The following is a 15,193-nucleotide window of genomic DNA, read 5'->3' on the forward strand; positions in this document are numbered from 1 at the left end:
AAATGCACCTTTTCATCATAGTTTAATGTAAGGCTTATTGCTAAGATTTCATGTTCAGCAATTATCCTACCTTCATCCTTTTATGTATTCAACTTATTACACCAATACCTTTTACTACTGCATTAGTAAATTACTGGACACAGCTTTGAGTGTTGTTTTCAAAACAAAAAAACACAAGTGAGATAATGTTTAAAAGTTGTGCATCATATCATGTAGCCTGTTGATCCCCTGCTTGTTAAAGTGCCAGACTCCAAACTGCACCAAGTGCCGGCTCGTGTTCGGCTCTTGGCATCCATGACATCCATAATCCAGTCAACATTGGATTATGTTTAGATTTTGCAAATTGTCTTAACATTTCCTCTGAACATGGGTGAATACACAACTGTACGTTCAATAGTTTGCATTTAGATCAACCCTATACATTCATAAAGGCAGCAATGGCTTTACAACCAACTTCAGTAAACTACCATGTGCTTAATTTTTTAAAACAAGTTTTATTTTTTAAACATTCTGTATAAAACAGATGAATATAATCCCAAACTTTAGCTTGCAGTGTTTTTTTTCATGAATGGATTGTTAAAAAATTGTAGACGAACAACCCAAATACAATATTTCAAGACAAAAGAATAATAAAAATAATAATAATTTAAAAAAATAATAAAATAAATAAATGATAAAAATATTTTTTTTGACTGAAACCAGTTGGTCTTTTTGTGAAAAACTATAGTTTATGTGAAAAAATGTTTTACTGATGTGTCTCATTACAAGAGAGGTGTACATTTGTGCAGTGAAAATGTTGAACTGTTTGAGAATGGAACCTGAAACAGAATCCATGATAAAAAGAGTATAGGAGCAAGTGACCCGTCTTGATTTTTGTCGACAGCCAGAAGTGGCCCTAAATTTGACAAGAGGCAGTCGCCTCGAAATTCTTCACGCAAGGAAAAACACTACCTTCAATGAAATACATTTCTACTTAATATATTAAATGCTTCTTCAAATTCTGATAAAATGTTAGAACCAACAGCCTCGTGCATATAGTGTGGTTGTGCTTCGGGTGATCCTTGAAAGTGTCCCAGCTCTAGGTCCTTTCTGATGCAGTCCCCTCCTCTCTGTCCCACTTGTGCGCTTTCTGTATGGTCCTGTAGTAAATACTCATAAAATATCAGCTTGTTAAATATCTTTAATTGAAAACTGAATGCAAAACAAAATAACATACAATATTTTCACTTTATAGTTCAATAACAGAGGAGTTGGAAACAAAGTGCACAACTCTATTCATTAATGGCCCCATGACATGGATTATTTCCTTTTCTTTAAATGCTGTTTAATGTTTCCTTAGGTGTACTTATATTGTTAGTATGATTTTTACATTCAAAATTTAGCTTTGCATTGCATTCGAAATGCGTATTACATGTGAAACCCCTCTCAAATCTCTCTCTCTTTATATATATATATAATATTTTTTTTTTCTTTTTTTTTTACTATTACAGCTGTCGAGATGGAAGTGGAAGTGTTGATTCCGTCGAAATCGCATACTTATTGAGTAGGTACTTAACGTCAGTGCTGGAAATTTCAGCAAAGGATAAATGGATTTGCAGCACTGAAAATCGCTTGCAGTAGCTCTGCTACTAAATCTATTTCAAAATGGCAATCCATATACAGCTATGATCAGCTGTACATCTTGGCTGAGCTTTCAACGTTGTTACGGGAAAGGATGAAGCTGAATGTTTAGTTCTTGTCACATGACCTGCGGTGCGCTTGCGTCATTCTGAAAAGTTTAGATTTTTTTAACTTGATGCGGTGCGGACGTGCCTGGAAAAAAAGTCGCCGACCGCGTCGCTTCCATTATGAGCGTGCATACCGTGCACCTACATTAGAAATAACTAACTTGCGCGTGCAAAAGAAGCGATATGTGAACCGCCCCTAACTCAGAATGATTTGCATTGCTTGCCCACCCCAATACTTAAAGGGAAAGTTCACCCAAAAATCTAAATTATGTCATTAATAACTCACCCTCATGTCGTTCCAAACCCGTAAGACCTCCGTTGATCTTTGGAACACAAGTTTAAGATATTTTAGATTTAGTCCAAGAGCTCTCAGTCCCTCCATTGAAACTGTGTGCATGGTATACTGTCCATGTCCAGAAAGGTAAGAAATACATCATCAAAGTAGTCCATGTGACATCAGAAGGTCAGTTAGAATTTTTTTAAGCATCGAAAATACATTTTGGTCCAGAAATAGCAAAAACGATGACTTTATTCAGCATTATCTTCTCTTCCGTGTCTGTTGTGAGAGAGAGTTCAAAACAAAGCAGTCTGGATATCCGGTTCGCGAACGAATCACTCAGTTCACCAAATCAAACTGAATCGTTTTAAACGGTTCGCATCTCTAATAAGCATTAATCCACAAATTACTTAAGCTGTTAACTTTTTTAATGTGGCTGTTACTCCCTCTGAGTTCAAACAAACCAATATCCCGGAGTAATTCATGCACTCAGACAGTACACTTACCGAACTGCTGTGAAGCGAGAACTGAAGATGAACACCGAGCCGAGCCAGATAACGAACAATAGACCGACAGAAATGGTTCTTGACTCGTGAATGAGTCAATGTTTTGTTCGTTATCTGGCTAGTTTTGGGAGCCCCTCTCACGGAGCAGTACTGGAAAGTGATAGCGCTGTGTCACTGTGGTGGTTTGTTTACAGCGGTTGATAATGTTTGACTAGGGCAGATACACAACATTAACATCCGTACGGCCATCAGGGGCCCCCTTCAGCTTGATGCAGTGTTGTGACCACTCACCAGATTCAGTCTCCACCGAACCTGAACCAGTTCTCCATCCAGCCATCATCATCAGTCCCATTCTGTGGGCTCTCGATGAGCAGATTGCAGAGGATTCTAGAGAAGAACCTGCTCCACAGGGAGGTCCTGAGAGGGTGAGACATACATACCTTCATCTCTTCATGCCACTCTCATAAACTCAGAAATCTGAGTTATCTCAGTATCTCAGAAAATTTGAATATTACTTAAGAACAATACAAAGGAAGTATTTTTAGAAATCTTTGCCAACTGAAAAGTATGAACATGAAAAGTATGAGCATGTACAGCACTAAATACTTAGTTGGGACTATTTTTGTCTAAATTACTGCAGCAATACGTGTGGCATGGAGTCGATCAGTCTGTGGCACTGCTCAGGTGTTATAAGAGCCCAGGTTTCTCTGATAGTGGCCTTCAGTTCTTCTGCATTCTTGGGTCTGGCATATCGTATCTTCCTCTTCACAATACCCCATAGATTTTCTGTGGGGTTAAGGTCAGGTGAGTTTGCTGGCCAATTAAGAACAGGGATACCATGATCCTTAAACCAGGTACTGGTTGCTTTGGCACTGTGTGCAGGTGCCAAGTCCTGTTGGAAAATGAAATCTGCATCTCCATAAAGTTGGTCAGCAACAGGAAGCATGAAGTGCTCTAAAACCTTCTGGTATATGGCTGCGTTAACCTTGGACCTCAGAAAACGCAGTGGACCAACACTAGCAGATGCCATGGCACCCCAAACCATCACTGATTGTGGAAACGTTACACTGGACCTTAAACAACGTGGATTGTGCGCCTCTCTTCTCTTCCTCCAGACTCTGAAGCCCTGATTTCCAAAGGAAATGCAAAATTTACTTTAATCAGAAAACATAACTTTGGGCCACTCAGCAGCAGTCCATTCCTTTTTGTCTTTAGCCCAGGCGAGATGCTTCTGGCTTGACAAGGAATATGACAGCTATCCCCCATGTCTTGCATAAATTAAACCTTTACACAATGTTCTAATTTGGGATTTTCCTTAGTTGTCAGTTATAATCATCAAAATTAAAATACATTCATGCTATAATTATATAACGGATATGGACTGAAAGTGCACACTCTCAGGTTTAATGTGAGAGTATTTACTTCCATATTGGAGGAAGGATTATGAATAACAGTTCTTGAGAATAGTCACCTCAACTTTTTCAAAGGAACCAAAAGTAATTGGACAGTCGAATCAAAAGCTTTCATGGACAGGTGTGGGCTATTCCTAATTTTTTTTTTATAAAGTTGATTCTAAGTGTGGCATTTGCAATTGGAATCTATTGCAGTGAAGCTACATCATCCATTCAAAGGAGCTCTCCATGCAACTCTAACAAATCTATCAGAGATAGCACGCACATTAGGAGTGGCCACATCAACTGTTTGGTAGATTCTGATGAAAGAAAAGTGCAGTGGTGAGCTTGGCAACATAACAAAGCTTGGACATCTATAGAAGCCAACAGTGGTAGATGATCGCTGTATCCTCTCCATGCTAAAGAAAAACCCATTCACAACATCCATCCAAGTAAAGGACACTCTCCAGGAGTAGGCGTGCCATTGTCAAAAAGTTCCCAGTAATCCCAGTAAATTTTTGTAAAATTACCAGAACGACTTCACCGGTAAATACAAAAATGTGCCGTTCACACAAGCAGTGGCATTCCAACTTTCCTATTCCTATTATTCACACATCAGTTCCAAACTAGAGATGTCAATCATCCACCTGTGGAAAAGTGCCTTAGTTTCACTCTGGTTTCAACAGAGTGAGAGAGTTTAGGACTCAGCACATATCCATCTTCCACAGGCAGTTCAGAGACATAAGGCAGATGCTAGAAGACCTGGGACTACTCAATACCATCTGGGGCAGAAGGACTGGCTCTTCACCAGGGATATTCGTCTTTGTCCAACTTTGACAGTCCTCCTCCCCCACGGGTAGCTTCAGATGACCGAGTCAGACTTAAAGAGTAACTAAACCCTAAACCAAGTTTTCTTAGTTAATGATCTGTAAGAATGGGGCTTTATTAGTGCTGGTTCATTGATTGGAGTAACTTTTTTGACATTTGAGTATAAAGTGTTTTAATTCTACAATATATGGTGCAAAAACATCTGAGTGATGCCCCCTTCAGGTTGAACGGTGGCTACTGCAGTTTATTTTTCCTATTGGATGTTTGCGGTGGTACGTGACGCAAGTGGTGGCAGGTGATATAAGCAGTTTCCAGCTCACCGCGCCCTTGGCAGTATAAAACCATCTTGTTCCGTCAAAATCACTGTAGCAAGTTAGGAGTTGGAGTTGCGAGTTATTGAAATGATCAGAATAGAGTATTTTAGCGTCTATTTAGCATTTATATAGTTATTTAGATAATTTTGTGTAGCCTATGTAGTTAATTAGCATAGTTATTAGTGTTACGTTAGTACTAGTAAAAGCATAGTTAGTTATAGTATTGCATCAGTTAAGATAGCTTCTAATTAACGTAGATTTATTTACACTGGTCAGGAAGGTACGTAGGTGTAGTGTTGCTGGTTGCAACAGCACTGCTGGACTGCATAGTTTTCCAGCAGACTTGAAAATTAGGCACCAGTGGTTGCATGCACTTAGCCTGGAAGACCACGAGTTCCTGCCTGGAGCTTGAGTGTGCAAACGGCATTTTACATGGTATTGCTTCTCCAACGCAATGGAGATGGAAATGGGCTTCTCCACATAGCTCGTGCTGAAAAGCGACGAAGTGCCGATCGCAATGCGGGAGTTAAGACCACAGAATTAATATGGCTCAGGCCCTGGCCCTGTATCCACAGACACCTCGACATCCTCCACTTCAAGTGAAGGTGGGGGAGAAAGTCCTCTACTTCAAATGAATGAACGCTCTGTTGCAAAGCTACTTGCGTCATTACAGTCACTCTCCATTTTAGCGACTCTTAACAGCAGCTGTCAATCCGTCACTGCGGGTCTCAGGTTCACGCCCCACCCGCTCAGCCTCACCCTCGGTTCATCCCCTCCATCTCCACTGTGCTCTGCCCACTTTTCAGCATTTTTCAAATATTGCCAGTGGGTGGAGTCAGGCTCTGACCAGGGGTTTAGTTACTCTTTAACAAGTGGATATTATATTCTGAACATGACACTATTCTATACTAGACGAATGCAAATGCATTCAAAATGATCAAGCAGCAAACTAGACACGGTAGACGTGAATTTGACACTCTATTCGCATTTGGTGTGAACGCAGCATTAGAAGGAGGGTGGGGATGAGGCTTAACTTGAATATCTCTGTATGTAATGGTCTCCACAGTACAGTTTCTGAAGACCACTATTTTTTTATATATGTTATAAACAGAACTGTTCTATTTCAAACATACTGAAATACTTCAGACATGGACCGAAGGCAGAGTGTTTCTGATAGCAGCGAGGAGTGGAGTGGGAAATGGTCAACCCAGAGCAGAGAGATTATTAAATGCACGGAGCGCCGAGTGGAAATTGTTGACGCTCCACTCCCCCAGAGTTTTTTTGGCCCGATGCCAAACTTCCCGGTAAATGAATAATATATTGGTTCCAGTGTTTATCAAGTAATTCTGAAAATGTAAAGAAATTACTGATTACTCCTTTTAAAACTAATTACATTACTGTTCTGATTACTTTATTTCAAAAGTATTTAGTTACATTACTTTTTTCTCAAATTAACTTTTATTAAACTTTGAACTTTTATTAACAATATGAATAAGGAAAATGTTTTATCAGCATTGTAACAAAAGAAAATTAACGGTTTTTAGATTTCCCCTTTAAAATGGTCGTAGTTTGTGGTTCATTATTAGCTTACTGATTAAAACACATAAGACATAAAATAGTATAATTGCAAATATGTGGTTCAATGTTTTATTCATTTTAAATTAAAACATCTACAATAATGACAAACTTACTTAGCCTATATTAAAGGAAGAAATTAAACTTTTATTAACAAAAGGTGCGCTTTTGCAGTATCTTGCAACAGTGTCAGGTGACCAACCAAACCCCTATTATAGCCTAAATAGAAACTCTGCATATGCTTGCACCTGTTAATTGTATATAATTTATATTAGTTAATGTTGCTTTTGTGCAATAGATGAATAACAATTTATTTTATTTAGATATTTTATGTTTGGATGTTTCTATTTTGCGGGAGTCCCGTGAATCATTTTCTTTACCCGCATCCCGCACACAAGTCTCTGCACTCGCTTATCAAGTCTTGTCCCACACGCTGCACTGTTGTGTAGGGTCTCGTGCGAGAAGATCTCTAATCCACTGGTACTCGACTCGACAGTGAGTGTGCTACACTCTCCTTACAATCACTAGATTATAAAACACTGTATTCTGTCAGCAATGTAACCCGGTTCTTCCAATATCGTGCGGCTCTACTGGTAAGTTTAGTCAAGTTAATAGGCTCAGTAGCTTCTGCAGCATGAACCCAAACATGTAGTCCTCTGTTTTTGTTGCTGGTGTTACATGAAGTAGCCGTGTTTGACTAGGGTCGTGACATTGGGTGATGACATTGTTTTGTTTTTTTTTGTGATCAACATTTTTTTATTTTTGAGTCAATAAAAATACATCCATTAAAAAAATAAAAATAAACGGAAGAGGAAGCAACAAACACATCAATATTTTTACAATCTGAAAGTAAAGAAGGAAAAAAAATCTTCAAATCATTCCTTTATATAACCTTAAGTCTCGGTAGATAAACATTTCCATGCATCAGTGGTACTGGATTTAGCCTTGTTCATTTGTGCCATTGTACATTCACAAGTAACTATTTTAAGTAGGCTGTAAATCCAAATGTTTTTGTACACGTGAGTGAACCAGTTTTGTATTATTGTCTACTTTGCAGCTGTAAAACCAGCAAACAACATTCTCTTTAATGAACTTAAAGATCAGTTGGAATCCTTATTGAGAAAACATGAACATGGGTTAGACATGTAAACAATTTGCATCAAAATGGATTAAAACAGAATTCACGTGTCCATAAATTGACAACAATTGGACATTCCCAAAACATGTGAAGAAAAGAACCTGATGATACAGTGTTACAGATAATACATTGTTACAGATATGGCAGTTATAGGTCGATTGAAGATTCATTAAAAAAACTTTTGTAAGGAGTTATTTATGCTCTATGGATGACTTTGAAATGGATATAACGATGAACCAAGTTTTTAGAAGTTAATATTAGATTTGACCACACCCTCTCCCAATCGACCGATACATCAAAATCTTTTAATTGTCAATTCCATATATGTTTAATAGAAATTAGGCTTTTTAGTGTGATCATTAAGTTTATTATACATTAAAGAAATAGATGGCCAACCAGAGGATGGTGCAATCAAATCCCACATAGGATGAGAGGAAATGGGGGATGCCCAGGGAACTCAATAGGCAGAGCAGAGAGCAGAGCGTAACTGAAAAAAGACTAAATATGATGCTGGTAAACAAATATTAGTTCTCAGTTCTTGAAATGTGTCTTTGGTCATCATATAAGTCATTGCATGTGTTTATGTCCAATTCAGACCCAGAAGGCTGGACATACTGGCCGTTTTCCACGTGAAAAATTTAAGTTCTGCCATAAGTCTTGTTAAAATTTTTTTAAAGGTCCTCGCATCAGGCATACCACCCTTTTCCAGATCCTAATAGAATTGGCCACAACAGGGGCAAAAGTTATGTTTATCATTTTTATTTCCTGTGCCAGCAAATAAAATATCTTGGAGCTTACGTTGTTTAACCTTGTCAGCTTCGATTGCTCTCCCTGAAGCTTTAGATTGAGGATCAGCCCAAATACGAAGAGCCTTAAATTGAAAGTACAAATAATATAATTCAAAATTGGGTACACCCAATCCTCCCAAAAGTATAGGATGCTGCAACATGGCAAGTTTTATTCTGGGTAGTTTAACATTTGAGATAAACTGGGAAAGTATAGAATTGTTCAGCATAAAGTAACCTGGAGGAGGGCTGTAGACCGAGGGCTGTCGTCTTCTTCAAGACTGGATTAAAGCTCTTTCTCTTTGTAGTTGTGGCTGGACTAAAGTCAAGCAAAAAATAGTAGCGTGACATTTCATGCGTATATTTCACAGGATATGCCTGCCGAGCACCTTTAAGGATCGCCGACCTGTCATGCCATCTTAGTACAAGGAAGATGAGAGTACATTGCCAAACTGAGTTTTTCCTTCTGTGATACACACAATGTGCCCGGTCAATCATGATATCACGGCCTTTCGGTGAGGGGGTGCACTTGGAAATATTTGCTCTGAGGAAGCCCGCTGCATCTGAGCCCTCAGCCCCTTTTGGCAACCCCACTATTCATATGTTATTTCAGCTGCTCTTATCATCAATGTCCGTAATTTTTTCGGTGAGTTGTTCCAAATGATTTCTTAATTCTTGATTTCTTAATTTAATCTTTCTTTGTGAACGTTCTCCTATCCTCACATGCAGCTGCTTGAACGGAATCGACCCTGTCATGTGTCTGTTGCGTAGGCTAGTTTTTCAACCTCTCCTCTCAGCTCTTTCACAGAATTGTTGGTTGTTTGCATCTTCAAATGTAGATCGCGGAGTGCTAGAGTCAGTACAGAGTCTATTGCTTCTCGTACAGTTGAAGCCACAACTGAATCGAGAGCACTTTGTTGCTCTTTGAGCACTAGCTTGATACCGTTAGCTATAGCCACGTCCAGTTCCTCAGTAAATGGCAGAATCTTTAAATTTTTTCTTTATTGGTGATTGTTCAATCTGTCTTTCCCGAACATCCTTGACTGTGGCTAGTTGTTCACAATTTACTGACAGGATATATATAATTTCTGACAAAGTGAGCAGATCAAAGGAATATGTGTGCATTGCTGCCGAAGGGTCACATGATCTTCCATGACATCATTGTTTCACAAAATATACGTATTGGCTTTACACACGAAAACGCAAAGGTGTAGTTTATAGATTCAGCCACTCTGGGACCCGGTTTAAAAAGAAAAGTAGTGATTTCACTCTCCCAAAATGCCGGATCCGCCTGGACGAAACACATATACCATACAAATTATTTACATATACAGCTAAACATGTCTCCATTTGTACGGGACCTTACTGTGATTGTCTTTTGTATAACTGTGTATAACAGATGACTGAATGAAACACTTCCCACGTACAGTGCATTAAAACGGTTTCTCTCCAGTGTGGATCCTCTCATGTCTTTTCAGATTTGCTGAATGATTGAATCTTTTGCCACAGTGTGAACACTTATAAGGTTTCTCTCCGGTGTGAATCCTCTCATGTGTTTTCAGATGTGATGAAACAATGAATCTCTTGTCACAGTGTGAACACTTATACGGTTTCTCTCCAGTGTGTATCCTCTCATGTCCTTTCAGACTTGATGAATCACTATATCTCTTATCACAGTGTGAACACTTATAATGTTTCTCTGCAGAGTGAATCCTCTCATGTCTTTTCAGATGTGCTGAAACAATGAATCTCTTGTCACAGTGTGAACATTTATAAGGTTTCTCTCCGGTGTGAATCCTCTCATGTGTTTTCAGATGTGATGAAAAAATGAATCTCTTGTCACAGTGTGAACATTTATAAGGTTTCTCTCCAGTGTGAATCATCTCATGTGTTTTCAGATGTGATGAAACAATGAATCTCTTGTCACAGTGTGAACATTTATACGGCTTCTCTCCAGTGTGGATCCTCTCATGTCTTTTCAGATTTGCTGAATGATTGAATCTTTTGCCACAGTGTGAACACTTATAAGGTTTCTCTCCGGTGTGAATCCTCTCATGTGTTTTCAGACTTGATGAATCACTATATCTCTTATCACAGTGTGAACACTTATAATGTTTCTCTGCAGAGTGAATCCTCTCATGTCTTTTCAGATGTGATGAAACAATGAATCTCTTGTCACACTGTGAACATTTATAAGGTTTCTCTCCATTGTGGATGTTCTCATGTGTTTTCAGTCTTGGCAACTGATTAAATCTCTCGTCACACTGTGAACACTTATAAGGTTTCACTCCATTATGGATCTTTTCATGTGTTTTCAGATGTGATGAAACAATGAATCTCTTGTCACAGTGTGAACACTTATAAGGTTTCTCTCCGGTATGACTCCTCTCATGTATTTTCAGATTTGCTGACTGATTGAATCTCTTGTCACAGTAAGAACATTTATATGGTTTCTCTCCAGTGTGGATCCTCTCATGCGTTTTCAGATATGGTAAATGATTGAATCTCTTGTTACATTGTGAACACTTATAAGGTTTCTCCCCAGAGTGAATCCTCTCATGTGTTTGCAGATATGGTAAATGATTGAATCTCTTGTCACATTGTGAACACTTATAAGGTTTCTCTCCAGAGTGAATCCTCTCATGTGTTTTCAGATGTGTTGATTGATTAAATCTCTGGTCACAGTGTGAACACTTATAAGGTTTCTCTCCAGTGTGGATCCTCACATGTATTTTCAGATTTGCTGAATGATTGAATCTCTTGCCACAGTGTAAACACTTATAAGGTTTCTCTCCAGTGTGGATCCTTTCATGTGATTTCAGATTTGTTGAATGATGAAATCTTTTGTCACACTGTGAACACTTATAAGGTTTCTCTCCAAAGTGAATCCTCTCATGTGTTTTCAGATTTGCTGATTGATTAAATCTCTGGTCACAGTGTGAACACTTACAATGTTTCTCTCCAGAGTGAATCCTCTCATGTGTTTTCAGATTTGCTGAATGACTGAATCTCTTGTCACAGTGTGAACATTTATAAGGTTTCTCTCCAGTGTGGATCCTCACATGTGTTTTCAGATTTACTGATTGATTAAATCTCTGGTCACACTGTGAACACTTATAAGGTTTCTCTCCAGTGTGGATCCTCTCGTGCGTTTTTAAACTGCTAGCGGAACTAAAATTCTTTCCACACAGAGTGCAAGTGAGAGATTTCTTGACTCTTTTTTTCTTTATTTCTTTCTGTTTGGTTTGAGAGCAACTCAAAGGTTTTCCTCCAGTTTTAATATGATTTTTCTCTTCAACTTCACTTGATTCTTCATTCTCCTCTTTCTCTTTAATGAACTCTGCAATAAAAGTAAAAATTATTTATATTAATTTGTTAAAAGCTGAGAAAACATAAAACATAAAAGTGACCCCATTCAATGTTTAACGTCTGTAAATACACAAGTAACTTTTTTTTTGTTTGAGATTTAATGGGGACAACTCTGTAAACATAAAATTCACACAATGTTATTTTATGAATCATCGTTGTTTGGGGTCAATATGACCCCCAAGGTCTTTGAGCTGTATAAAACAAGAAATTGTAAAATATTACTAGGACTGTGGCGATGGCAGATCTTTACTAATTTTGTTTTATATTTATATATTTTATATACATAGAGCCTATTTATCTATCTATCTATTTATATAAAAGGGATATGCTAGTATCAAATTTTCTACTTTCGATTAATTGATAATGCTTTTATCATGGTATACGGTATTTTCTTGTTATTGATATTTAGTTTTAAAAAAGTGGTCATAATGTAGTATAACAAGATTATATAACTTTTTTCTTATAACAAAAATAACCGAACATTTAAATACAATAAAGCAGTACAGAAAAATATATAAATGCAAAAGAACTATAAAGACCCATAGGTATCACTTTACAATAAGACCTCATTAGTTAACCTTAGTTAATGCTTTAACATTAACAAAGATGAATAACTTAGCAAATGTAGCTATTGTTCATTGTGAAAGTCTTAGTTCATGTTAGCTCATTAAATAACACAGTTGCAACTTTCGATTTTAACAAAATTATATTAAATATTGGTATAACTAAGATTAATGATTAATGTTCAGATTAATTTTTCTTTTGCCGTTTGTGCTAACTAATGAATTAACTGATGTTAACTAATGAAGCCGTAATTTAAAGTGTGAATGAACAATAAAGAATCAAAACATTTCAAACAATATCATAGGGCTGTATACTTCAAGAACCGGGTTGACCGAGTCCTCGGTACCACCGGTACTTAAAAAAACCTGGTACCGTTACATTTTAATTTTTTTAGTACCGACTTGGTACCGAAGTACCGGGTCTTTTGACAAGACTAGTAGGTGAAGATGCACGTTATCGCGCGACTCTTTTACCAGGTGTTTTGAAGGAAGATCAACGTTCGCGACAAAAAAATTTGCTAACTGTAACGAGGCAGAGATCAGTTAGTTCCCAATTTCCGCACTGATGCAGAGTTTGTTCTCCAGCTTCAGTGAAAGTTAACATGCCTAACATTTTTGACTCATACATTACACGTCACGACCTGATGTCACGTGACGGGACCTTTACGGGTTGTGTGTGAAAGCACGCACATATTCTGGGTAATCACTGTCAGTGTGAAAGTGCAAAATCTAGTGACCCGGGAACAATTGCTGGGACACATTACCCGTGTATTTGCTGGAATCGCAGTGTGAAAGGGGCTTTAATTTAGGTAAAACAAATAGGCTGTTATTTTCTGCCATTTGAGTTCTTTATTTTACAGAAGCTTTATTTTTTTGTTTAATTGTGAGTTTATGCAAAAAATAGACCTTTATACAGTGATGCAATATTAATAAGACAATTGTTTAAAGGGATAAGACAAGTGTTTAAAGGTATACTCCACCCCAAAATGAAAATTTTCGTTTAGGTGCCAGGGTTTTTTGGAAAAAATGCTGTATTTTGGCATCAAGATTTCAAAAGGTTGTGGCCTGAAAGAGCTTAAAGATAAAGATCTACTGTAAATAAGGAAAAAATGTTGGGCATGATCGAAAGTTTATTTGGGCTGTAAATATACTCATCTAATTTGCATATTATTATGTCACCAGTGGCCATGTCAAATTTCATAATGTTCAGGAATTTTTAGATATTGAATTAATGTTTGAACTTATTTGCAAGGTTGTCCGTTTGTTTTGTTATTTGCATGTTTTTTGTGTGTGTCTATTTTATCCTTATTCCAAATGATCAGAAAAGAGTAAGCCAACAATAAAACAGGAGAAAGTACTAAATGATTACTGTATTACTACACTATATAGTACTAAAATGTATGTGAAGAGTAGCCTACTTTTTGATCAGTTCATCAGTAATATTTAGGAACTAAAAGATATTGAATGGACATTTGAACATACTTGCAAGGTTTTTCGTTTGTTTGTTTTTTCTCATTCCTAATGATCAGGGAAAAAAACCTGAAAAAGTTGCCATGTAAAATACATGTGCCTATTTATTGATCAATTGATCAGCTATCTGCCCAATCAGATGTCTAGGTGACAGTTTATAGTTCTTGAGAATATGGTAGCTTTCATTGCATGGCACAGAGCAAAGCGCACCTACTCCACATTGACTGGACCTGCACTGTCTGCCAGCGACCCTTAAAGCGTGCACGATCAGCAACAGCTCTCCTACGGACACTATGACCACGTTTAACCCTGCAACCCCCACCACCATTGGGCAAAGGGTCGACATGTTCATTTGTTTGTGCTTCGCGAACACTCTCACCTTCCACGGCGGCAACATTGCGCTGCAAAGATTTTTAACTCAATGTGGTGCGGACACGCCTGGAAAAAACGAGCGCGTCATGACCGCGTCGCTTCCATTATGAGCGCGCATACATTTGAAATAACGAACTTGAGCGTGCAAAAGACGCGATATGTAAACGGCCCCTAACTGCACATGTACAGCGGAGACAACATTAGAGACAGAGGCCGTTATCTCTAATCTCAATCCCACGTCAAAATATGAGTTAAAATTGACACTAGTATGCGAATACATTTTATATAGAAAAGACAAATGCTTATTTGTCCTTGAAGGTAGAGACAGTTTGCAAAAACTGTGGTCATAGAGCGGCTGCAAAATGAGGAACATGTTAACCTATTCAGGGGTGCGTTTCCCAAAACAATAGTTGCTTATTTAGCAACTTTGTTGGTTGCAATGCAATTTCCCATTGCCAACCAACTAAGTTCCTAACAGATTAGCAACTATATGGTTTTGGGAAATGCACCCCTGATCATCATCATCCCATGCAGATACAGCTATGTCCCATTTATAATTTAAGGTTAATGCATTATGATAACCGTGCTCTGTAGGGCTGCGGGACACAGAACAGAGAGACTATTCATTCCTTAAACTTATTAGGAACTTACGTTTCGTTAATTTTGTTCCCTAAATAACCCATGATTTAACTGAAATAAGGGAACAAATTAATAAATCGAACGAATTATTAATTCATGAAATTTTTAATTTCCCTTCACCACACACAGCAAGAGATGCGATTAAAAGAGAAAGATAATAAAATAAACCTGCGAAATAAGAAGATTTAAGAAAAGAAACCGGTAAACCAGAACAAATTAAGCCACATTAATGAAGTCTA

At 37.8% G+C, this 15,193-nt stretch overlaps 4 protein-coding genes across 7 annotated transcripts in view; all 4 read right to left on the reverse strand.

Annotated features, from left to right (window-relative positions):
- LOC127955938 (zinc finger protein ZFP2-like) overlaps window positions 1-15,193 on the reverse strand; it is a 108,253-nt gene that overhangs the window by 73,383 nt on the left and 19,677 nt on the right. The window lies entirely within an intron of this gene.
- Window positions 1-15,193, reverse strand: part of LOC127955924 (zinc finger protein 883-like) — a 50,430-nt gene that overhangs the window by 16,315 nt on the left and 18,922 nt on the right. Inside the window, exon 2 of one of the 2 annotated variants that reach the window (XR_008153413.1) lies at window positions 9,903-11,881. Coding sequence is in view for 1 of the 2 variants with exons in the window: in XM_052553575.1 (XP_052409535.1) it covers window positions 9,975-11,881 (1,907 nt within the window). In the remaining variant the exon portion in view is untranslated. Of the gene's footprint in view, window positions 1-9,325; window positions 11,882-15,193 lie in introns of those variants that run through there. The other variant, XM_052553575.1, reaches the window with a different exon arrangement.
- LOC127955944 (zinc finger protein OZF-like) overlaps window positions 1-15,193 on the reverse strand; it is a 155,441-nt gene that overhangs the window by 16,179 nt on the left and 124,069 nt on the right. The window lies entirely within an intron of this gene.
- The window catches only part of LOC127955948 (zinc finger protein OZF), a 313,902-nt gene continuing 305,391 nt past the window's right edge, over window positions 6,683-15,193 (reverse strand). Inside the window, exon 3 of one of the 2 annotated variants that reach the window (XM_052553637.1) lies at window positions 6,683-8,779. The gene's annotated coding sequence lies outside the window, so the exon portion shown is untranslated. Of the gene's footprint in view, window positions 8,780-9,243; window positions 9,327-15,193 lie in introns of those variants that run through there. The other variant, XM_052553636.1, reaches the window with a different exon arrangement.

This window comes from Carassius gibelio, chromosome B4 (genome assembly GCF_023724105.1).
Source record: "Carassius gibelio isolate Cgi1373 ecotype wild population from Czech Republic chromosome B4, carGib1.2-hapl.c, whole genome shotgun sequence".
Taxonomy (NCBI): Eukaryota; Metazoa; Chordata; class Actinopteri; order Cypriniformes; family Cyprinidae; genus Carassius; species Carassius gibelio.